Source organism: Equus asinus, chromosome 19 (assembly GCF_041296235.1).
Source record: "Equus asinus isolate D_3611 breed Donkey chromosome 19, EquAss-T2T_v2, whole genome shotgun sequence".
NCBI classification, from domain to species: domain Eukaryota; kingdom Metazoa; phylum Chordata; class Mammalia; order Perissodactyla; family Equidae; genus Equus; species Equus asinus.
This window is the reverse complement of record NC_091808.1, coordinates 7,914,531-7,929,092: the sequence shown is the minus strand read 5'-3', so window position 1 is coordinate 7,929,092 and position 14,562 is coordinate 7,914,531. Positions and strand designations below refer to the sequence as shown.

The 14,562-nt window shown below is 52.3% G+C and overlaps 1 protein-coding gene across 1 annotated transcript in view; it reads left to right on the top strand.

Moving 5' to 3' along the window:
* INPP5D (inositol polyphosphate-5-phosphatase D) overlaps positions 1–13,901 on the top strand; it is a 122,009-nt gene extending 108,108 nt beyond the window's left edge. Inside the window, exons 23-27 of the mRNA XM_014862545.3 lie at positions 2,868–3,017; positions 5,314–5,413; positions 7,421–7,687; positions 11,170–11,755; positions 12,762–13,901. Of these exons, the coding sequence (XP_014718031.3) occupies positions 2,868–3,017; positions 5,314–5,413; positions 7,421–7,687; positions 11,170–11,755; positions 12,762–12,764 (1,106 nt within the window). The 3' untranslated portion in view covers positions 12,765–13,901. The remainder of the gene's footprint in view (positions 1–2,867; positions 3,018–5,313; positions 5,414–7,420; positions 7,688–11,169; positions 11,756–12,761) is intronic.
* The last annotated feature ends 661 nt before the right edge of the window (positions 13,902–14,562 follow it).

Genomic DNA, 14,562 nt, shown 5'->3' with positions numbered 1-14,562 from the left:
CTGGTGGTGCGACAATTGCCGGTCAGTCATCCTTCCCTCCCCAGCGGGCTTCTGGGAGTCACACCAGCAGCCACTCACCTCCTGTTCGTTGAGCCTTTCCTGTGTCAGGTTCTGGGCCACGGGCTCTGCAGGTCTGATTGAATTTAATCCCGACAAGACCTTATGAAGCAGATACTGTTCTCCCAATTTAGTAGATGAGTAAACTGAGTCTCAGAGAAGTTAAGGGACATTCCCAAGTCATACAAGTACTAATTGGCTGGGCCCTCATTTGAACCCAGGTCTGCCCAGCATGGCTCAGTGCCCAGACTAGGTAGGCTTGTGGCAGCCTGTGGCCCCACCAACTGTCCTACTAGAGAGACACCGTTTTCTGTAACGTCTTCTTCAGCCTGCCTGTGGCTCCAGCCCAGTGTCAGGTTGAGCCTTATGCTTGGTACATTCTGTGTGGCTAGAGCATGGAGTGAGAGGGCCAAGCGGCCAGAGAGAGGCTGGAGGCAGGAGCCAGATCCGGCAGCTCCCTATGAGCCAGGCTAGGGGTAAATGCTACTTTATCCTGGGGGCAGTCGGGAAGGGAGCCACTGAAGATCAAGGAAGACAGTGAGATGATCAGCTTTGAATGTGTGTTTGCAACGATCAAGATAAGAGATGAGGGAGCCAGAATGAAAGTAGTGACAGTAAAAATGGAGAGGCAGGATAAAACAGAGAGGAATTGAGAAGGGAAATTGTTAGACCATGGGAACTGTGGAACAAGGGGAGTCGAGGATGGCCCCACGCTCTTGGTTTCTGTAGCAGGGTTAATGTTTCCGTTTCCTGAACCCGGTCAGCTGTGGTGGAGCAGGCAAAGGAGATTAAGAAGGCGCGGCCGGAGAAGTGGGAGGAGAGCAAAGGGCTGTGGTGCTGGGGACGTTGTCAGAGTTGGTTCGAGAAGAGGGCATGGTTATGATAGCAAACGTGGCCGAGAGAGACAACAAAATAAAGACCGAATAGTGTCCTTTAGACCCAGTGGCTCAGGGACCACGTGTGGACTTGGTGAGAGCAGTGTTCACAGGCAGGTAGGGAGTGAATGGGGGTGAGGAGGCAGAGGCCGTGAGGCAGATGAGCGTGCGAACCTGGCTCCAGGGAGGGTGTTCGTTTTCCTGGGAGGGATTTGAAGGTGGTGCTTAATGCCGATTGGTGGAAACCAGCACACAGAAAGAGGCTGTAGACGTCAAGGGTCGCCATGTGCGTGGGTCCACACTGTGCAGACTCCACCAAAATCCCTGGGGTGTACGTACGTTCATTGCAGAGGTGAGGACTTAAGGGGACTTGCCCAGGGTCACACAGCCACTGAGTGACTTGACAAGCTACTGTGTGACCTTGGACTTGAACCCAGGCAGCCCAGCTCCAGAACGATGTTCTTCAACCCACTCCCAGTGCAGCACTGGAAAGAGGGTCCCTGAGCCAGGGCGGGGGCAGGCAGAGCCAGAGCGGTGTGCTGGCCCTGGATCGGGATCTCCTGTCCCTCGTGACGGGACAGAGAGAAAGGATCCATGTTGGTGCCAGAATGTTTGATGGTTCAGTGGCAGGACACAGGAACACAGGTCTTAATGATTCCACTTTCTTCTTCAAATACCGTATTCCTCCTTTATTTCTTCCTCTTGATATTCATGCTCACAAACAGCATGTGATAGTAATAACAAAGAATAAAAGTCAACTGACAGTCTCATTCCCACTCCAGAGTCATTTTTATTTTGGTTTCCAATTTCCATCCTCATCATAGACATACATAGATTTCTATATTTATAATCATCACAAAGATACCATGTTATATTCTGCTCTCCTCACTTATTATTAGATAATGCACATTTTCCATGATCCTCCTACACAGACTTCATGGTTGTTGCTTTTTATGGCTTCATAATATTCCACGGATTTCCCGTATCCTCATTTTCAAAAATATTCCTTATTACTATTATGGAGGCTCTGCCAGTTATTTCTGTTAATGTTATCAATAACGCTGAGATTGATCTCTTTTGTGAACATCTTTTATTTTCCTTCAGCCACATTTTTTTTTCTTTTGGATCATCTCTTTAGGAAAAGTCGCCATGTTTGCTGGATCTAAGCGTATAAATATATTCGGGATTCTTGGCACTTGTTATCAAACTGATCACTGTCAAGGGTCTGTGTCGCCAGGTTGATGCCACCCTGTCCAAGTGTACAGGTTTCCCAGGTCCTTACTGGCACTGGGTGTTCTTTTTCTCCTATTTCGTGCCAGTTTCACGTCTGTGAGAGAGTTGCCGAGCGCTGCCTTAATTTGCATCTTTGATGGCTGGGAAGCTGCACTAGTTTCCATTTATTGAAATGAACCAGCTACAGTTCTTTTGTGCCCAACGTCTGTTTGGGTTCTCTGCCCATTTATCTGCAGGGGATTTGATTTTGAAGAGTTTGAGGACTATCCCCCCACTGCAGGGAATGTTCTCTCTCCAATCCCCTTTCCATTTTCGCTTTTTCCTCTGGGCAGAAGTTTTAAACTTTTACATCCTCTTATCTGTCAGTCTTGTTTTGTCCTTTCTTACATTGCTCAGACCTTGGAAAGCTATTATTCCCTCCAGCAGTCAGATTAATATTTCATTCCGTTTTTCTGCTGGATTTTGTACGATTTAATTCTTTTTATATTGACTAACCCACGTGGAGCTGGTTTTTGCTGCAAGGTTTGAGATGTTTTCGCCAAATTGTTGAGAAAATCTAAAAGGTTTATTTGATAATCCCTGCCTTGGCCGTTGTTTCGAAGGATCGTCTTTGGGTGGTGGGGCTAAATTTCCAGCCGAATGTGCAGTTTCTCCTGTGAAATGGCCGGGTCTTGACGTGACTGTGTCCCCCCACCTCCCCAGGCGAGGGCTGCATTGCTCTCCGATTAGAGGCCACGGAGACGCTGCTGCCCATCCACACGCCTCTCACCCACCACGGAGAGATGATGGGTCACTTCCGGGGCCAGATTAAGCTGCAGACCTCACAAGGCAAGATGAGGGAGAAGCTCTATGGTAAGTGGGCACCACCCCCGCCCTGCTCCCCATCCGCGATGCTGGGTTAGGGACAGGAGTGAAGTTCCTCTTGGCAAAGCCGCGGAATAGTCTCTCTGCCATGGCCTCAGAACAGAAACCCAGTATCAGAAGGGATCCCAAGAGACAGTCTGGCCCAACCCTTCACTGTCTCATGAATTTCCTTACTGGGGCTGGCCCGGTGGCAAAGTGGTTAAGTTCATGCACTCCGCTTCAGCCGCCCAGGGTTTGTGGGTTCGGATCCTGGGCATGGACCTACACACTGCTCATCCAGCCACGCTGTGGCAGCATCCCACATACAAAATAGAAGAAGATGGGCACAGATATTAGCTCAGGGACAATCTTCCTCAAGCAAAAAGAGGAGGATTGGCAATAGATGTTAGCTCAGGGCCAATCCTCCTTGCCACAAAAAAAAAAATTCCCTTCAGAACCAAAATGCCCCACAGTCACAAATCACCCTTCCCCGACCCCAGTTAACTTAGGTCTTTAAGGATGTGAAGCTTGTGAATTTTCCTGGTCTCTGCTCTCACCTTACATCAGTCTTTCAGGCCTTATCTCTCCTTATTAGCACCTCCACCAGAAGGACCAAGATTGTGTAATAACCCTAACCCTGAAACTCTTTCTGAAGCTATGGCTGCAGGTGAAATTTAAATTTCCCATGTGATCCCTGTTCTTCCTCGTGGCTGGATGGTGCACACTCATATATATATATACGTACCCTGCACCCTGCCCTCGTGGTACCCACCCAGGGCTTCTGGACATTCCAGATTGCTTTCACACACTCCATATGCATCTAGAAGCTCTGTTCTCATCCTTAGCACATTTCTTTGGCTTTTCCCTCCTCTAGCCCCAGCCACCCTCCAAAATAGCAGCACCTGTCGCCCTATCTTCCCTGGGAGGGTCCCCAACACCTCTTTTAACTTGCACTCAAATCTTTCTGGCCTGCTAAACACCACTTGCTTACTTTGGCTGGCTGTTGGGAGGATGCATTTATCGTGGCCTTCAGAAATGACACCAAAGCAGCAACACCTGGGAACAAATGCTCATCACAGGCGTTCCTAACCCCATGTGAAATGCCAAGCTCAGGGAGTCATCCCCTCTCTGTCCCCAAAGGAGACCCTGCTGGTTCCCATCAGACAGTTTCAGATGCTGCATCTCTTCGATATAAGAATTGTCCCTACTCCGTTGCGTGAGAATATTGAAATGTGCCCCAGAGACCCCACTAACAGAGAGAGAACTCAAGGAAGTGTCCAGAGTGGAATTTGTCATGTTCTGTGAATCCTGCATAAAATTTTGAAAGTTGGCAATTAACATGTGTCCTTCTCAATAGTATCCATCACGTTAAAACCGCTCTGCTTGAAATAAGGAAAGATTTGAGAAGTACAGAACTGCTCAAAATTTATTGATCAGGCATTTCCTCCTTTTCACACAGGCAACAGGTGATTTTCTTTTTCCTTTTCCTCTTCGCTTTAATTCCTGCTCAAAAGCAGTCCAGGAACAATGCCTAAAATGAGTTGGGCTTTAACTTTATACAGTTGGACAATGTATGAAATGTCCTCTCATTGATCTCTCACAATAGCCCTGACAGCCAAGTATCATCCTTGTTTGGTAGATGGGGAAACTGAGGCACAGAGAGATTAAGGGGTTGGCTGAAGATCAAGTACCCAGTAAGCAGTTAGCCCAAGGTGAGAATGCAAGTTCATCCACTGCTAAGCTGGAATTCATACACGTGATGGGGTCCTTCCTGCCTCTCATGTGAACAGCGAGACAGTAGGACTCCCTGCATATGGACCGTCTGGCCTCCTCGGCTCTTGTGCAGGCTCTGGGCCGTCACGGGTGCTGCCTCCCATGGGTGTGGCTCCCCCTTCTGCCCTGTGGGAGCTCCTTTCTCTAGCAGGACTGTGGGTTGGGGTGAGGGGCACTCGGCCCCTCTGTTGGCTTTGGGTCCAAATGCTCTTGTGGAGCACGCTTGTTAAATTTTATTCAGGTCTGCCAAGAAATATTTGCCTGTTTTATGCCTTGCTGACACCAACAAGTTAGAAATGTCCCAGGATACGACAATTCTGCGTCACACGGGCCAACACCCCTCCCTCTGGAGCCATGGCAGGCATGACCAATCAATCACTGAACTCATGAGGCCTCAACATCTTGCTTAGCCTGCCTCCCCAGGCAGCCGTTAGTCACTGTCCAGCTTTGGCCAATGGAAATCTCTCTTCCATCCTGGCCAAACTCTGGGCTCTGGGCCCTCATATGATCTTTCCTGGCCCTTTCCTTGCAGACTTTGTGAAGACTGAGCGAGATGAGTTGTCCAGTGGACCCAAGTCCCTGAAGAGCCTCACCAGCCACGACCCCATGAAGCAGTGGGAACCCACCAACAGGTATGGGGAGTGGGGGACCTGCCAACAGGTAGAGCATGGGGATTGCAGGGCATCACTACACACTAGCCTGGCTTTGCAGACCTGGGACCCAGGAGAAGGTAAGTGGAGACAGAAAGGAACCCAGAACGAGAGAGGAGGCTCTGGCCAGGAGAGGAGCTGTCCAGCTCTGAGGCTTCTGACGACAAACCCACGGCTCTGGGGATGTTGGCGTGACCATGACGGGGCCTGGGAGAACCTTCTGTGTTGGACTCTTCAGTTCCATGCAATAAACACTGGTTGAGCACCAACTATGTGTCAGGTTCCAGAGAAACCAAGGCAAGTTAGGTGCAGTCCTGGACTCAGGAACTCACAGCCTAGTGGAAAGATGCCCAGTCCAGGAGGAAGCATCTGCAGAGATGAGTGCATGGAATGGGTGCCGTGTCTCCCCTGGACAGGGGACATCAGCAGTCGTGGCTCTGTAGCCAACAAACCCCATCCTCTTACTACGGGGAAGAATCATTAGGGGAGAATGCATGTAGGTTGCTCTTGGCAGAGACTGGACTAGGAAGAATCCAGACATTAAAGTCCATCTTACTACGGGATAGCAGTCCCCAAAGAGCAGGGTCACCTCAGCTTGCTGATGTGGTCTCAAGTTCCAGAATCAAGCCAGGGAGGGTTGTCACGGTCTCTGTGCCAGCCTCCCTGCCGAGGGGGCAAAGCTGTGCCCGTTAGCCAGAGCAGAGTTCCAGAAGCCACCGCAGAGCCCAGCTTACTCCTCCTCTCCTTTCGGCCCCATGCTCCCTGGCCATCCAGCCCTCGCCCTCACACCCACCCCACCCCCTGAGGACCCCGGAACTCCGCTCTCCAGCCCCTTCCCCAGTCCACTTCCAGCTTCTGACAGCTGTAGCCTGGGCACTAAGGTATTCCCTTTCAATCTTTTTCTCCCACTATTATCCCATCAGTGAAGGCTTCCTAGTTCTCAAATGTCTGCTTGCCTCCAGAATCAGGATCAGTGTAGGTCAACAAATGGTTTTCCATTTGACTGATATTAGAATTATCACATTTCTTAAGGAGGCATCTACGGATGGTGGTGAGATGTGCCGAACCAGGCTGGTTGAGCAGATGGGAACTGGGGAGCATTATAACCTACAGACTCAGAACTCTACTAGTTAGTACTCATGTGAGCACTGCCTTACAAAGGATAACCTTCCATCTCTGAGAGGTAGCCCAATGTGTGTGTCTCCTAGGGTGACCTCATCCAGGGCTGGGCCATCCCCTCGACAGCCTTAAGCTGACTCCCCCACCTTCAAGGCTCCAGCCTTGACCTCTGTGACTCCAACCGCGTGGCCGTCTCCATTCTGATGCCTCACACACAAACCTGCAAGCTGACCTGTCCCAGATGGAGCTCTTCATCTACCTCCGTGCCACCCTGTCCTCCCCTCACACTCACTCAGCCCCACCAGCCTCGCCAGCCTCTCCTTCCTTCTCCCTGCTTGCTCACAGGCCTTCAGATGGTTCCTGGAACAGGTCAGGCCCCTCCCGCCTCAGGGCCTTTGCACTTCCTCTGACCACTGTCTCCCCTCCCTTCCCTCTTATTTGTCTCCTCAGCTAGGCATTCTCTGGCCACCCCCTCCCAGTTGGTCCCAACCCTCAACTGGTCTTTCTCTGCCTCTTGGGTTACTCTCAGTCAGACTTCAGCACTGTCAAAATACCGTGTCTCTCAGTCACTGAGCTTGTTTTGTTCATGTTTCCCATCAGATGTGGGTTCCCTGAGAACAGAGACCATGGCTGCCTCGCTCATGACCACATTCCCTCCTCCTGCCCCAGGGCCTGGTGCTTACAAGGCAGTCAGTAACTATTTTGTTGTATGAATGAATGAATGAATGAATGACTCCTGACCAAAAAGTGAAGTAGCTGAGGAGAACCTCAGGGGCCCCGAGGGACATCAGGGGACACTGTCCTCAGGCTGGTGCTGACCCGGAGGAGGGAAGAGAGCCCTGAGGTGCAACTTTGTGTGTCTCCCCACAGGATCCCTCCGTGTGGTGGCTCCAGCATCACTGAAATTATCAACCCCGGCTACATAGGGGCGGCGCCCTTCGGGCACATGAAGCAGACCCTGTCCCCCGACCAGCAGCCCACAGCGTGGAGCTATGACCAGCCGCTCAAGGACTCCTCCCTGGGGCCTGGCAGGGGCGAGAGCCCACCAACACCGCCCTCCCAGCCGCCCATATCACCGAAGAAGTTTTCCTCCTCGACAACAAGCCGAATCCCCGGCCCCAGGACGCAGGAGTCAAGGTGAGCTTCCTCTTCACCAAGACTCTCCCTGCCCTGGTTTTCACCACCAGGAAACCCGGCCCTGGAGTGGAAGTTGCGTGAAGGCAGGTTTGTGTGTCCACTCTGCTCACTGGTTCATCCTCATGGTCTGGAACACGGTAGCACTCGAGAACTGCGTGTGGAAATCTCCAGTTCCTACCCTATTGGTGTAAACTTGAAAGATTTTTTTAAAATAGGATACACAATTTTAAACATACTGACAAAGAAAAACACACTCCTGTAAAAACTACATTTATTGGAAAATGCATTTCTATAACCAGTGAACCCTTAGGCACTACCTACTCCATGGAGGCTGCAAGGAACAGAGGTGGGAATTTCCATGTAGCTGTGCCTCCCCAGCTCCAGGGTCCTCTCTCTCCTCATCCACGAGGGGACCTGTTCCCGTGTGCAACTTTCCGTCTGTCCTGTTGAGGATGATTAGAAAAAGCAGCAGCTGGGGGTGGGAACGCCAAAGGCAGGGAGAGCAGCTAGCCTGCAGAGGGAGGGGGTTGGCTCTGAAACTTCCAGAAAGACCAGGAGTTAGAGAAAGCTGACCTGAGTCTAGAACTGGTCCAGGCAGCAGGTGCTAGGAGGATGGGAGCCGAGGAGGAGACCTGGCCAGGCAAAGCCACAGCCACTTGTCAGTCCTCTGGATGGAGGGGCGGTTTACAATTTTATTTCTTAAGCTTTTTCTCTAAAAAAAAAAAAAAAAAAATGGAGAGATGAGTGGAAGAAAGGAAGGGCTGGAGGAAGAGAAGAGGACGTGAGAGAACAGGATAAATATACAGGCCTGCCCCCGAGTTCAGCCGTCTCTCTGTACCTCTAGTTTTCAGAATTTGTTGATAATATTCTGGGATTCTGGTCATTCTGTAGGAAATATGGGGGAAGGAGAAACAGCCTCAGTTTCTTCCCCTGGAAAAATGAGGACAGAAGCCACCGTATGGTGGGTGGTCATGTGCCTCTCTGGTGAAGGTCATCTCTGGTGACCCCCAAGAAATGGAGCTGCAAACAACCGCAAAGAACATGGAGCTTATTAAGTGGAATGTTTTTGAGTTCCCAAAGTCAATGTATCTTTGTGCTTAACAGCTGGAACACAGCACACAGCTTAGAACTGGGCGGGGAATGTGTGCCCCCAGTTTCACAGGTGACAACTTCAGGATGGGAGCAGAAGTAGGCAAGCGGCCCCGGAGTCAGGTGCTAAGCTCCCTTCTCACCAAGGAGGTGATTAGATACCAGAATCCGGCAGCTTCCACACCTGCCTGCAGCCCTCTTTACTGCTCCCGGCCCCTGGCTCAGCCTGAGCGAAGGCTGTGGAAAAGGGGGTGTTGGAGCACCCTCTGTGTCCTCCCTCCATTGCCGCAGACCCAAGTAGGGTGACCAGCCATCCCGGTTTGCCAGACTGTCCCCATTTCAGCACTAGAAATGCCATGTCCCAAAAAAGCCTTGGATTGGTCGGCCTGGACTGCAGTCCTGTGATTAGAAAGAGGCCCTTCTCAGACTCTGCTCATGCTTCACTTTAGGAAAGAACACGCTCCAGAATCTGGAAAGGGGACTCATTTGGCCACAGGAATGAACTCAGTGCCCTGGATATTGGCTCCTTTATTCTACCCCCGGGGCCTATATGGCAGTCAGTTCCTTGTTAGCATTGGTCAAGGAAACGACTTATAAAGGAATCTTTGTGCTTCTCCCCGGTTTCCCCTGCCCCCGTCGGGCCTTCCCCTCTCTGAGAAGCCCCCTCCTGGAGGGAAGACTTGACTCGCCTCCAGGGTTCTCTTCCCGGCCCTGCACGGAATTCTCTGAGGCAAGGCCCCTCCTCCTATCTCAGTCATTGAGAGTGGGCTGCGGGTGTCCAGCCGTGCATTTTTCTTTTCTCCTTGCCTCTTCATCAGAAACTTCTAGTCAGTGCCACTGGTACCTCCTTCACCTTCCTCCCTGGGCTAACTCATAGCAGAGGTCTCTGAGGATCCAGACGGGGGTGCAGAGGATGGCCTGAGGTGCGGGGGGCGGGGGGGCTTTCCAAAATCTTGGATCGAGGCCCTGACGTTTCTGCTTATGAAGCTGCTTCCACGTCTTTCCAAAGAGTAATGAGCAAAACCCGAGTCTACAGGCAAGCCCCCTTTGGCACATCCCTAAGGCTACCCTCCCTGACACCCCACGTCATCTTGTCTCATTGGCTCCTGTGCAAGGATGCCGTCTCACCCCGTGCCCTGAGCCCACACCTTCTTCCCAGAGAGTCTATTAGCCTTGGCCATTCAGCAACTTCTGAGCAGCATTTCAGCACACATTCCATCAGTAAGAGGTGTCACGGCCTGAACAGTTCAGTGGGTTCCAAGGGACCAGCATTTTCTTCATGACAGCTTCCTTTTCTGCAGAAACCAGAACCCAGAATGCTCCCCTGGGAGATAAAGACATTGGACAGAAAGCAAAATGTGTCCCCATACCTGGTCCTCATGATTTGCTCGGAAGGAAATCACCTCCAGTCAGAGCAGTAATAAATCAGGAAACAAACAAAGCACCTCTTACCTACTTTGGGTTACAGCATGCACTTCCTTCTCTGCCCAGAAGTCAGACTGGCCTGTTTTCTGGCTACTGGCTCTTTTCCCCGGTGATGGATCGCATCTCCCCAGGCTCCCTCGTATTTTCAGCATGACTGCTGTTTGTTCCCTCCGGCTCTATGTGAGGAAGTGAAGGAAACCGTCCCCCCCAGGGGCTCTCTAGGGAGAGGACTTTACTCCGTTGGGAAGAACACTGGGTTAATTGGGAAATGTTAGCCTCCTGAGCACAGATTTTGCGTGGCTCACTGTGCCTGGGGCAGCATCTCACACATAGGAGCCTCCTACACCTCTGTTAAATGGAGCTCCTTGACCTGGGACCCTCGAGTAGCACAGGTGGTCACTGAGGAAGAGATCTGGTCACCTGCAGGGATTCTGTTCCCCTGAGCATTGGGACAGAATTTGCTAGAGGCAGCAGAGGAGAGGCTGTGGGATTTTGGGGGGAAGCCAGGAAGGGAGATCTGTTAACAGCAGTGAGGGGCAGGGACTGGAAGACAGGCTTCTCTGGTGAGGATTGAGGGGGTGGTTTTGATATTTGGGATGCCATGGAACCCCGCTCTTCCCTTCGGTAAAGCCCTCCTTGCTCCCTAATGCTCTGATGTGAACAGTTTCTATGGCGGAAAAGTTCCGAGGCAAGAACTGGGCTTACCTGCGAGATCATCAACATCTGAGTAACACAGTACCTTCTCCAATTTAAAAAAACTTTTTTAATCGAAGTGAAATTCACAGAACCTAAAATTAACCATTTTAAAGTGAACAGTTGGGTGGCATTCAGTACATTCACAGTGTTGTGCAACCACCCCCTCTATCTAGCTCCAAAACATTTTTGTCACCCCAAAGGAAACCCTATACCCGTTAAGCAGACATTCCCCATGTGCGTTTCTTCTGCATGTCTCCTCTTTCCCCCTCCAGGCCCAGCGACGTGGGGAAGAATATGGCGGAACCTTTGCCTCAGGAGGACCCACCGCTCACCAAGCCCGAGATGTTCGAGAACCCGCTCTATGGGTCTGTGAGTTCCTTCCCTAAGCTGGTTCCCAGGAAAGAGCAGGAATCCCCCAAAATGCCAAGGAAGGAGCCCCCGCCCTGCCCGGACCCAGGAATCTCGTCGCCCAGCATCCTGCTCTCCAAAGCCCAGGAGACCGAAGGCAACAAGGGGACAGGCAAGCCCGTGCCCCCGCCAGCGCCCTTCCTCAGCCCCACGCCCCGGCTCCGCTCCTTCACCTGCTCATCGTCCGCAGACGGCCGCCCGGCGGGCGGGGACAAGAGCCAGGGGAAGCCCAAGGCTCCCACCGGCACCCAAGTCCCAGTGCCCGCCAAGAGGCCCATCAAGCCTTCCAGGTCGGAACTGAGCCAGCAGCGGCCGCCCCTCCCGGTCAAGAGCCCTGCTGTCCTGCACCTGCAGCACTCCAAGGGCCGCGACTACCGCGACAACACCGAGCTCCCCCACCATGGCAAGCCGCGGCCCGAGGACCCGCCGCTCGCCAGGGCCGCCATGCAGGTGCGCTCAGGGGCGTGGTGCGCATGCATGCAGGTGTGATACCACCACCATGCCCAGAAGGGCTCTCGGGTGCACATGGTGCATGTGTGTGATACAATTGCCGCATCTAAGAGTGTGCTTGGGTGCACGTGGGTGTGTGTGCATGCGTCTGTGCGTGCATGTGATACAACCACCGCGCCCAGGAGTGTGCTCCAGTGCACATGGGTTCTCATGCGTGTGAGTGCGTGTGCATAATATGCCAACCTGGCCCAGGAGCGGGTTCCGAGAAACAGTGGTTCAGGAAGCGGCTCCTTGAGGAAGGGGGTGGAGTCAGGATCTGAACCCAGGCCTGTGTGTCCCCACAGTCCTTGCTCCTACATTGAAAGTGCTAAAGGAGTGGTTTCGATCAACTCTGAGCCCTCGTGTGCCCACCCATAGCATAAGCTTCCATAGATACAAAGAGCTCAAATCACATATTTCGTTGTTATCATCAAATTTTCCCAATATTTTGGAAACTTCAGCTGCAATGTCCCCGTTCTTCCTATAAAATAGATTTCTTTCTGAGCAAACAAGTAGTGGTTAAGAACAGACTCTGGAGCCAGGCTGTCTTGGGTTTGAATCCCAGCTCTCCCACTTCCTGGCTCTATGTCCTGAGCCTCAGTTTACTCATCTGTAAAAGGGGAGTTATTGATGGGCCAGCCTTATAGGTTTAGAGGGAAGAGTAAATCTTACTATATATTATCACTATATGTTATAATGTAAATATACATTATATATTTGTATATATAAATATACAATGTATCTACAGGATATATACATTATGTATCATTTCCTATATACTGTGTATATATACAACATATGTACTTGTATATGAGAACATATCTGAAGTACTTAGCGTGGCGGCTCTTTTCGGCGCTCTGTTAAAGGAAGCCCGACGTAGCCCACAGTGTGCAGGCACGCGGGGACCTGTAGTTAAATCTGGCCGGTGGGATGAAGGCGTTGACAGTCTTTTGCTCTTGTCCCACAGTGAAGCCCCTGGGGAGCTGCCAGCGAGATGGAGCCAGAGGAGCAGCACGAAGCCGCTCGGACCCTCTCCCGGGACCCCCTGCTAGCTCCTCCCGCCCAGCTTCTGCGTGCTCAGCAGAGTGCGCTGCTGCGACACTTGGCACCAAGTGCCGAGGCTGGAAGGACAAGCGCACCCGCTGGACAGCAGCCGACCCGCACACCTGGGCCCCCAGCTTGATCTTGGTACTTGGGACCCCAGAGCCTTGTTCCGGTCACCATTTTGAAGAAAGGAATTCAAGTGCGGATTTCTGGGTGGACATATAAATAATAATAATAATATTAATAATAATAATGGCTACGTGTATCGAGCACTCGCCTCGTGCCAGGTACTCCGCTAAGTGCTTTCCGAACATTCTGAGTTGAGTCTTCTTCAGCCAACCAAAACCACATTCCCAGACCTCCCCATTCAGGACGCTATGTCCTGAGTGGTTTGGACAGAGCATTAACGTGAAGGCCGGTGCCCTCCTGGAGTGAGACGGGGCCAGCTGTAGGGAGCTGAAGAGCGAGTGGCTCATTTAGGGTACTGCGAACCTGGCCTCGTCTAGCTTCAGTGACGCCCGCTGCTTCAGCTAAAGCAGGGGGGATGCCACAGAGCCGGTGCGGAGAGCAGCAACCTCTCTGGGTCCTCTCAGTCCTTTAGTTGGAAGGAGAGGGAAAATCAGGGGGAAAGATCCAGCTTCAGCCCGGGCTAGAAATGCCCAGGCCCGTGCCAGGTCCCCCATGCCCTCCTCCAGATGGGCAGCCACCACCAGGCTCTGGGTCGAGCCGAGCCCCCAACACTTATCAAGCTAATAGAAGAGTCTTTGCTGTTGCTCCTGAAAGCCAAGCTCTCCCGCCTGGCTGCCAGGCACGGCTGGCATCTCAGTTCCCAGCTCTCATAGCAGGGCAGGCTTTCCTTTCCAGACTCCATGGCTTTCGGCCCTGCTTCCTTGGTTACTAGGAGAATAGATTGGTGATGTCTTTTCTTGTGTTGCTTTTTGACATAACAGAATTAATGTAGGAAACCAGATCGAGAAGAGTGCGTGAGTGAAGGAGGATGGGTACGCACCCCACAGCCCGTGTGTGTCAGTCTGTGTGACCAATAAATTGTGCCTTTCTCTCAGCTCCCGTCTGTGTGGCATTTTTTCCTGACGTTCAGCCACAGGCATGTTTCCAGGCTGTTGGGACTGAGGAGCAGCCACCAGCGGAGGATGTCAAGGCTCATGGTGGCGATGGGCAAGCATTGCCCTGTCCAGGAAGGACTCCGGAGAACCGATTGACACTGGACGCGGACCAGGAAGAGCACCACACATCCTTGTGGGACCCCAGGCACTCTCTAGCCATCCAACTTCCACCAGCATTGCGCCTCCACCCCCCACCGCCTGCTGTCCTGCAGCCACAAGTTCCTCCTGGCTTTTACAAGTGTTCATTGCTAAACTGCAGAAATGAAACAGATATAACCAACCCCCAGGTGGTGGGCCCCCAGCTCCCTGCTTTCAGGGGCAGCTTGCATTGCCCATGGGTCAAGCAGCAGCCCCCAGCCCAGAAGGCCAGTGTGAGCTCTGCTTGGCCCCACTTCCAGGGTGCTGTGGCCTGGGCTCCTGTTCCCACCACTCGGGGTACTTGGCCTCTGCTCTGGTTCACAGACACCAGGCCTGGACACCAGGCAGAGCTTGAGGGAGTGGTGTCCCTGACAGCCACGGAGCAAACCATTCTCTGCCCTTCAACGATGGCACGTGGAGACTGGCAGGGGCCGGGCTGAAAACCCACTGCAACCGCAGCCC